We start from the raw sequence: 10,981 nt of genomic DNA on the forward strand, positions 1-10,981 counted from the left end.
ATTTGTTGTTCATATTTATTTTCAAACACTGACATAAAAACAATTACAGTAAGTGGTTGATTTGATAAATGCTGAATAATGTTTTATTTCTAAGTTAAATTCAATCATTTGTATGTCCTCAAAAGTTGTTGTGAAATCAATCCATTTATATGCACAATGCTAGCCTACAGACAATCTCTAATGGAGCTTTATTCTGTTATAAAAGCGTTTACGTCGAATCCAAATTAAATGCAAAATCCCTGATGAGAAATAAAGTTGGAGGAAAGAAAGACCATCAGGAATAAATCACATTTAAAAAATATATATATATATAAAAAAGGCACATTATTCATTATCATCATGTCGCATCAGGACTTCCTGGTATTTCAACAAACTATTGTGTCAAATACCAAATCATAGTAGATAGGATGGGAGCTGGGGTCACTGTCTGTTTGAGCCCTCAGTAGGCTTGTGTCCCAAATAGCACCCGATTCACTACATTTGTGTACTACCTTTAAAAACAGTGCCCTTATGGATCCTGGTCAAAAGTCCTTGCACCCTCCATGAGTACAAGGACAACAAGTTAAATTCACATTTAAAGAGCCCGTTCTAAAAGATAACTTAAGTGAAAACAAACCTTTGTGGAAATGATTAAAATTCAAATGACAAAAACAAGCAACAGAACACATTGTCTCCTTCTGTATGCGTTTATGTAACAGTGTTTCTATAGTAATTTCTTAATAACTGGCCTAAATCCTACCGGAGCAAAATGTACCAGAAAATGTTGTGGTGTTTCCAATCCAAATGACTGATTGCAATGACAAAAACAAATATATCTAAAAAAAAACACACACATTATTTACAATTCTTAAAAATACTTTCCCCCCCCCAAAAACCACTTATTCCTCCTCATGAAAATACACATTCAGACACCAGTCACTAAAATAAACATTTAGACATTAAGGCATCTGTCTTTCGACAGAGAAAACCAACCAACGATACATAGTCCATCGATATGAAAGGGGAGTGCATTTTGAGGCCTGAGATCAAAACGTGTAAAATAGTTCATCACTCCTGGATAATGGAAAGGAGAGTCCCGGCGAACCAGGAATCTGTACAGTATACTGGTGTGTTCATCGTCGGAAGTCCACGTCATTCCTAGTCGTTTTGCCGTTTTCCTGTTACACTCCAGTCTTCTCCTTGATCCAGCCCCTGAACTTGGTGACGGTGCTATAGATTCCAGGCTTGTCCCTACGGGCACAGCCGTCGCCCCAACTCACCACTCCAGCCAGGAACATACGACTAGTACCAGGACTGGACAGAGGCCCGCCAGAATCCCCCTGAGAGAGAAAGTGTATGGTTATATATCTCATCAGTACTACTGTTGACCAGAGGCCTGTGGTTTTATATACACTGCTCAAAAAAATAAAGGGAACACTAAAATAACACATCCTAGATCTGAATGAATGAAATAATCTTATTAAATACTTTTTTCTTTACATAGTTGAATGTGCTGACAACAAAATCACACAAAAATAATCAATGGAAATCCAATTTATCAACCCATGGAGGTCTGGATTTGGAGTCACACTCAAAATTAAAGTGGAAAACCACACTACAGGCTGATCCAACGTTGATGTAATGTCCATAAAACAAGTCAAAATGAGGCTCAGTAGTGTGTGTGGCCTCCATGTGCCTGTATGACCTCCCTACAACGCCTGGGCATGCTCCTGATGAGGTGGTGGATGGTCTCCTGAGGGATCTCCTCCCAGACCTGGACTAAAGCATCCGCCAACTCCTGGACAGTCTGTGGTGCAACGTGGCGTTGGTGGATGGAGCGAGACATGATGTCCCAGATGTGCTCAATTGGATTCAGGTCTGGGGAACGGGCGGGCCAGTCCATAGCATCAATGCCTTCCTCTTGCAGGAACTGCTGACACACTCCAGCCACATGAGGTCTAGCATTGTCTTGCATTAGGAGGAACCCAGGGCCAACCGCACCAGCATATGGTCTCACAAGGGGTCTAAGGATCTCATCTCGGTACCTAATGGCAGTCAGGCTACCTCTGGCGAGCACAGTGCGGCCCCCCAAAGAAATGCCACCCCACACCATGACTGACCCACCGCCAAACCGGTCATGCTGGAGGATGTTGCAGGCAGCAGAACGTTCTCCCCGGCGTCTCCAGACTCTGTCACGTCTGTCACGTGCTCAGTGTGAACCTGCTTTCATCTGTGAAGAGCACAGGGCGCCAGTGGCGAATTTGCCAATCTTGGTGTTCTCTGTGTTGTTTAAGTGTTCCCTTTATTTTTTTGAGCAGTTTATATATATATATATATATATTTCTCATTCTATTCAGTACTACTGTACTTCAGTACTCTGTGTGGCAGCCCTATAATATGGCCGGGTTAAAGTAGTGCTCTTCATAGGGACAGAGAGTTCAGTACCTGGCATGCGTCCACTCCTCCAGTCAGCACCCCAGCACACGTCATCCTGGAAGTGATCTGTCCTCCCATCAGGCGGTTACATACAGTACTGTTGATGATACGGACCTGGGCCTTCTGCAGGATGGACGCACCAGAGCCTAACATACATACAAGGACTCATACGTTTAGTTATTATCACGATGCAGGAAGTGGGAGCATATTATTCATCTGTAACTGTTCGGGAACATCTTCATGCAACATGTTTTGTATTCATACGTAGCAGAAAGCTCATTTAAACATATTATAAAAAAATTGCAATTAAATAATTAAAGCTACTCAGTAACAAACAAAAATATTATTTACATTTTTTTTACATTTTAGTCATTTAGCAGACGCTCATATCCAGAGCGACTTACAGTAGTGAAAACATACATTTCATTCCATTTCATGCATTTTGTTTTTGTACTGGCCCCCCCGTGGGAATCGAACCCACAACCCTGGCGTTGAAAACACCATGCTCTACCAACTGAGCCACACGGGAAGACCGTGCAGCACATAGTTATAGTAACTAATACTGTATATGAAAACCGAGCCCATCCACATTCTGACTCACCTCCCTCTCGTGTGGCGCCCCAACCTGTGATCCAGACAGAGTTCCCAGGGGGGAAGGTGTGTTGTGGGGAGGGCAGACAGATGGGTCTGATGTAATCCGAGAACGTCACAAGGCTGTCTAGCTCCATCAGAGCGATGTCGTTGTCGAAGGTGTAGGCATTGTAGTACGGGTGGCAGATCACCTGACGTAGGTTCCTCTTCTGAACGGTCTTACCGTTCTGCTTCTGGATGTGAAGGCCGAGGTATGCCTCCCATACACCTGGCTGGGAATACCTAGAGAGATACTCATGGTTACGAACGAACGAACAAACAAACAAACAAACAAACAAACAAACAAACACAGCACACGCGCACAGCACACGCGCACAGCACACGCGCACAGCACACGCGCACAGCACACGCGCACAGCACACGCGCACAGCACACGCGCACACACACACAGTTTCTCTCTGGGATGACTGAGGAACTATATAGTATAGTACACACATAGTTTAGGCTGGTAAAACACACTACCACCACACCGTCGCACACAGGGAGAATGGTCCACAAGTACCTGGTCTTGGCGTCATCCTGTACACAGTGAGCAGCAGTAACCAGCCAGCGTTGGCTGATGACGGAAGCACCACACACGTGACCGGCGTTCTTAATGTGGAGGCTGACCTGCCACGGGAACTCCCCTTCCTCTGCGTCCTGACCACCCACGATACGGCTAGTTTTAAACAGGCTCCGCCCACAATCTGAAACAACACCATCAGTGTTTAGTCAACAACAGTCTCCATCAGCGTTTAGTCAACAACAGTCTCCATCAGCGTTTAGTCAACAACAGTCTCCTATAATGAGACTAATGTATTAGTTAATCACACTAACATTTTACATTCAGATATTTAGAAAGGGTTTTATAAGTAGTAAAACTATGTTTATAGATCATTTATAAATCTGTTTTAACAGTTACAGCTCATTTTGTGTTGGTGTGGTGTGTGTTGTGGGGTGTTGTGGGGGACAGAGGAATGAACCATAGAATATAAATGACTGATCATTGTGTGAACCATGGTGTGTTGTGGGGGACAGAGGAATGAACCATAGAATATAAATGACTGATCATTGTGTGAACCGTGGTGTGTTGTGGGGGACAGAGGAATGAACCATAGAATATAAATGACTGATCATTGTGTGAACCGTGGTGTGTTGTGGGGGACAGAGGAATGAACCATAGAATATAAATGACTGATCATTATGTGAACCATGGTGTGTTGTGGGGGACAGAGGGCGTGTCTTACCACAGTTGGCCTCATCTGATTTGTCCTCACAGTCAGGTGTTCCGTCACACTCAGGGTTCTCCTTGATGGTACACTTGTTGTTCTCACATTTATAGGTGGAGTCAGTACACTGCACATTATCCATAACTGGGGAGAGGAGAGAAATACCACATTCACTTCTAGATGGAGTCAGAACCACATTCGCTTCTAGGTGGAGTCAGAACCACATTCGCTTCTAGGTGGAGTCAGAACCACATTCGCTTCTAGGTGGAGTCAGAACCACATTTGCTTCTAGGTGGAGTCAGAACCACATTCGCTTCTAGGTGGAGTCAGAACCACATTCGCTTCTAGGTGGAGTCAGAACCACATTCGCTTCTAGGTGGAGTCAGAACCACATTAACAATCCATTCTCAAATACTTAGACCGGCCATAAGAGTTAGTGTGGAATCCAAATAAAATCAAGTCTGTGTTTATTCGTCACATGCACAGGATACAGCAGGTGTAAAAACATCCACCTGCTAGAAAAAGTTCTGTGTAAAAAAACAACAACATTTGATTGAACTGATGGAGAGAAACATCTCCTCACTTCGTCCACAGTCGCTCTCGTCTGACCCGTCTCCACAGTCATCCTTCCCATCACAGCGTATCTTCTCCGACACACACTTTCCGTTCTGACACGTCAGCTCCCCCACCTTACAAGCACCTGAGGAGACATAATAAAACATGCTGGAAATATATAGCTTTCAATCACAACTTTACTTTTTTTGGACACTGCACCTGAAAGTAGCTTAACGTGTGTCCACATGGCTGAACTGGAAACATTATGGGAGTGACTGAGCTGGAAACAGGATGAGAGTGACTGAGCTGGAAACAGGATGGGAGTGACTGAGCTGGAAACAGGATGGGAGTGACTGAGCTGGAAACAGGATGGGAGTGACTGAGCTGGAAACAGGATGGGAGTGACTGAGCTGGAAACAGGATGGGAGTGACTGAGCTGGAAACAGGATGGGAGTGACTGAGCTGGAAACAGGATGGGAGTGACTGAGCTGGAAACAGGATGAGAGTGACTGAGCTGGAAACAGGATGAGAGTGACTGAGCTGGAAACAGGATGAGAGTGACTGAGCTGGAAACAGGATGAGAGTGACTGAGCTGGAAACAGGATGAGAGTAACTGAGCTGGAAACAGGCTGAGAGTGACTGAGCTGGAAACAGGATGAGAGTGACTGAGCAGGAAACAGGAAGAGAGCGACTGAACAGGAAACAGGATGTCAACAGGCCTGTGAAACATACCACAGTTCTGCTCGTCGGTGTCATCGCCACAGTCGTTCACCCCATCACACTCCCAGAACAGGGGTTTACACAGGCCGTTCTTACAGCTGATCTGAGTGGAATCACACTCTGCGAGCGCACACACACACACACACACACCACGCACGCACACACGCACACACACACACGTTACATTTGTTAAACAACAATCAATCAATCATTATTATTAATCCATCTAATACAAAAAGGGTTTTTGCAGACAAAAATGAATAATTTTGTTAGTACTCACTGCAGTTCATCTCGTCGCTCATATCTCCACAGTCGTTCCAGCCGTCACACTTCAGATCTGTCTTGACACAACGCTGGTTGTTGCACTGAAACTTGTTGGGACAGGCTGGGGATGGAAAGACAGGAGGGAGGGAGGGAGGGAGGGAGGGGAGGGAGGGAAGGAGGAGGGAGAGGAGGGATGGAAAGACAGGAGGGAGGGAGGGAGCAGGGAGGAGGGAGGGAGGGAGGGAGGGAGGGAGGGAGGAGGGAGGGAGGGAGCAGGGAGGAGGGAGGGAGCAGGGAGGATGGAAAGACAGGAGGGGAGAGGGAGCAGGGAGGAGGGAGGGAGGGAGGGAGCAGGGAGGGAGGGAGGAGGAGGGAGGGAGGGAGGAGGGATGGAGGGGAGGGAGGGATGGAGGAGGGAGGGAGGGAGGGAGGGAGGAGGGATGGAAAGACAGGAGGGGAGAGGGAGCAGGGAGGAGGGAGGGATGGAAAGACAGGAGGGGAGGAGTCAGCTAAAGGAAAACAAATATGCTGCACTAAGGTTCACCTCATTACCACCTCCCCAATATGACTGGTTCATTACCACCTCCCCAATATGACTGGTTCATTACCACCTCCCAATATGACTGGTTCATTACCACCTCCCCAATATGACTGGTTCATTACCACCTCCCCAATATGACCGGTTCATTACCAACTCCCCAATATGACTGGTTCATTACCACCTCCCCAATATGACTGGTTCATTACCACCTCCCCAATATGACTGGTTCATTACCACCTCCCCAATATGACCGGTTCATTACCAACTCCCCAATATGACTGGTTCATTACCACCTCCCCAATATGACTGGTTCATTACCACCTCCCCAATATGACCGGTTCATTACCACCTCCCCAATATGACTGGTTCATTACCACCTCCCCAATATGACTGGTTCATTACCACCTCCCCAATATGACCGGTCATTACCAACTCCCCAATATGACTGGTTCATTACCACCCCCCAATATGACTGGTTCATTACCACCTCCCCAATATGACTGGTTCATTACCACCTCCCCAATATGACTGGTTCATTACCACCTCCCCAATATGACTGGTTCATTACCACCTCCCCAATATGACTGGTTCATTACCACCTCCCCAATATGACTGGTTCATTACCACCTCCCAATATGACTGGTTCATTACCACCTCCCCAATATGACTGGTTCATTACCACCTCCCCAATATGACCGGTTCATTACCACCTCCCCAATATGACTGGCCGGTTCATTACCACCTCCCCAATATGGCCGGTTCATTACCACCTCCCAATATGACCGGTTCATTACCACCTCCCAATATGCCGGTTCATTACCACCTCCCCAATATGACTGGTTCATTACCACCTCCCCAATATGACTGGTTCATTACCACCTCCCCAATATGACTGGTTCATTACCACCTCCCCAATATGACTGGCCGGTTCATTACCACCTCCCCAATATGACTGGTTCATTACCACCTCCCCAATATGGCCGGTTCATTACCACCTCCCCAATATGACTGGCCGGTTCATTACCACCTCCCCAATATGACTGGTTCATTACCACCTCCCCAATATGACTGGTTCATTACCACCTCCCCAATATGACTGGTTCATTACCACCTCCCCAATATGACTGGTTCATTACCACCTCCCCAATATGACTGGCCGGTTCATTACCACCTCCCCAATATGACTGGTTCATTACCACCTCCCAATATGACTGGTTCATTACCACACCCCCAATATGACTGGTTCATTACCACCTCCCCAATATGACTGGTTCATTACACCTCCCCAATATGACTGGTTCATTACCACCTCCCCAATATGACTGGTTCATTACCACCTCCCCAATATGACTGGTTCATTACCACCTCCCCAATATGACTGGTTCATTACCACCTCCCCAATATGACTGGTTCATTACCACCTCCCCAATATGACTGGTTCATTACCACCTCCCCAATATGACCGGTTCATTACCACCTCCCCAATATGACTGGTTCATTACCAACTCCCCAATATGACCGGTTCATTACCACCTCCCCAATATGACTGGTTCATTACCAACTCCCCAATATGACTGGTTCATTACCAACTCCCCAATATGACTGGTTCATTACCACCTCCCCAATATGACTGGTTCATTACCACCTCCCCAATATGACTGGTTCATTACCACCTCCCCAATATGACTGGTTCATTACCAACTCCCCAATATGACTGGTTCATTACCACCTCCCCAATATGACTGGTTCATTACCACCCCCCTATGACTGGTTCATTACCACCTCCCCAATATGACTGGTTCATTACCAACTCCCCAATATGACCGGTTCATTACCACCTCCCCAATATGACTGGCCGGTTCATTACCACCTCCCCAATATGACTGGCCGGTTCATTACCACCTCCCCAATATGACTGGTTCATTACCACCTCCCCAATATGACTGGTTCATTACCACCTCCCCAATATGACTGGTTCATTACCACCTCCCCAATATGACTGGCCGGTTCATTACCACCCCCCAATATGACTGGTTCATTACCACCTCCCCAATATGACTGGTTCATTACCACCTCCCCAATATGACTGGTTCATTACCACCTCCCCAATATGACCGGTTCATTACCACCTCCCCAATATGACCGGTTCATTACCACCTCCCCAATATGACTGGTTCATTACCACCTCCCCAATATGACTGGTTCATTACCACCTCCCCAATATGACTGGTTCATTACCACCTCCCCAATATGACTGGTTCATTACCACCTCCCCAATATGACTGGTTCATTACCATCCCCAATATGACTGGTTCATTACCACCTCCCAAATATGACTGGTTCATTACCACCTCCCAATATGACTGGTTCATTACCACCTCCCCAATATGAACGGTTCCTTACCCTCCCCAATATGACTGGTTCATTACCACCTCCCCAATATGACTGGTTCATTACCACCTCCCCAATATGACTGGTTCATTACCACCTCCCCAATATGACTGGTTCATTACCACCTCCCCAATATGACTGGTTCATTACCACCTCCCCAATATGACGGTTCATTACCACCTCCCCAATATGACCGGTTCATTACCACCTCCCCAATATGACTGGTTCATTACCACCTCCCCAATATGACTGGTTCATTACCACCTCCCCAATATGACTGGCCGGTTCATTACCACCTCCCCAATATGACTGGCCGGTTCATTACCACCTCCCCAATATGACTGGTTCATTACCACCTCCCCAATATGACTGGTTCATTACCACCTCCCCAATATGACTGGTTCATTACCACCTCCCCAATATGACTGGTTCATTACCACTCCCCAATATGACTGGTTCATTACACCTCCCCAATATGGACCGGTTCATTACCACCCCCAATATGACCGGTTCATTACCACCTCCCAATATGACCGGTTCATTACCACTCCCCAATATGACTGGTTCATTACCACCTCCCAATATGACTGGTTCATTACACCTCCCCAATATGACTGGTTCATTACCCAACTCCCCAATATGACTGGTTCATTACCAACTCCCCAATATGACTGGTTCATTACCACCTCCCCAATATGACTGGTTCATTACCACCTCCCCAATATGACTGGTTCATTACCACCTCCCCAATATGACTGGTTCATTACCACCTCCCCAATATGACTGGTTCATTACACCTCCCCAATATGACTGGTTCATTACCACCTCCCCAATATGACTGGTTCATTACCACCTCCCCAATATGACTGGTTCATTACCATCCCCAATATGACTGGTTCATTACACCTCCCCAATATGATGGTTCATACACCCCCATTGACTGGTTCATTACCCTCCCCAATATGACTGGTCATTACCACCTCACCCTCCCCAATATGACTGGTTCATTACCACCTCCCCAATATGACTGGTTCATTACCATCCCCATATGATGGTCATTACCACCCCAATATGACTGGTTCATTAACCATCCCCCAATATGATGGTTCATTACCACCTCCCAATATGACTGGTTCATTACCAACTCCCCAATATGACTGGTTCATTACCACCTCCCCAATATGACTGGTTCATTACCACCTCCCCAATATGACTGGTTCATTACCACCTCCCCAATATGACTGGTTCATTACCACCTCCCCAATATGACCGGTTCATACCCCTCCCCAATATGACTGGTTCATTACCACCTCCCCAATATGACTGGTTCATTACCACCTCCCCAATATGACTGGTTCATTACCACCTCCCCAATATGACTGGTTCATTACCACCTCCCCAATATGACTGGTTCATTACCACCTCCCCATATGACTGGCCGGTTCATTACCACCTCCCCAATATGACTGGCCGGTTCATTACCACCTCCCCAATATGACCGGTTCATTACCACCAATATGTCACCACCTCCCCAATATGACTGGTTCATTACCACCTCCCCAATATGACCGGTTCATTACCACCTCCCCAATATGACGGTTCATTACACCTCCCCAATATGACTGGTTTTACCACCTCCCCAATAGGACTGGTTCATTACCCCTCCCCAATATGGAATGGTCATTACCACCTCCCCAATATGACTGGTTCATTACCACCTCCCCAATATGACTGGCCGGTTCATTACCACCTCCCCAATATGACTGGCCGGTTCATTACCACCTCCCCAATATGACTGGTTCATTACCACCTCCCCAATATGACGGTTCATTACCACTCCCCAATATGACTGGTTCATTACCACCTCCCCAATATGACTGGTTATTACCACCTCCCCAATATGACTGGTTCATTACCACCTCCCCAATATGACTGGTTCATTACCACCTCCCCAATATGACTGGTTCATTACCACCTCCCCAATATGACTGGTTCATTACCACCTCCCCAATATGACTGGCCGGTTCATTACCACCTCCCCAATATGACTGGCCGGTTCATTACCACCTCCCCAATATGACTGGTTCATTACCACCCCCCCAATATGACTGGTTCATTACCACCTCCCAATATGACTGGTTCATTACCACCCCAATATGACTGGTTCATTACCACCTCCCCAATATTGATGGTTCATTACCACCTCCCCAATATGACTGGTTCATTACCACCTCCC

At 46.5% G+C, this 10,981-nt stretch overlaps 1 protein-coding gene and 1 non-coding gene across 2 annotated transcripts; both read right to left on the bottom strand.

Annotated features, from left to right (window-relative positions):
- Position 1: 1 nt before the first annotated feature.
- Positions 2–5,938, bottom strand: LOC115206726 (suppressor of tumorigenicity 14 protein-like; the record flags this gene model as incomplete). The annotated part of the gene is made up of 8 exons (XM_029773934.1): positions 2–1,319; positions 2,425–2,561; positions 3,017–3,288; positions 3,569–3,752; positions 4,293–4,418; positions 4,858–4,974; positions 5,562–5,669; positions 5,830–5,938. Coding segments are annotated over 8 exons (1,212 nt in total), but the record flags the coding sequence as incomplete, so codon positions are not given.
- On the bottom strand, positions 2,872–2,944 carry trnae-uuc (transfer RNA glutamic acid (anticodon UUC)). Its single transcript has one exon. It is a non-coding gene; the product is annotated as a tRNA-Glu (tRNA).
- Positions 5,939–10,981: the final 5,043 nt, after the last annotated feature.

The sequence above is a fragment of the Salmo trutta genome, chromosome 13 (genome assembly GCF_901001165.1).
Source record: "Salmo trutta chromosome 13, fSalTru1.1, whole genome shotgun sequence".
Taxonomy (NCBI): domain Eukaryota; kingdom Metazoa; phylum Chordata; class Actinopteri; order Salmoniformes; family Salmonidae; genus Salmo; species Salmo trutta.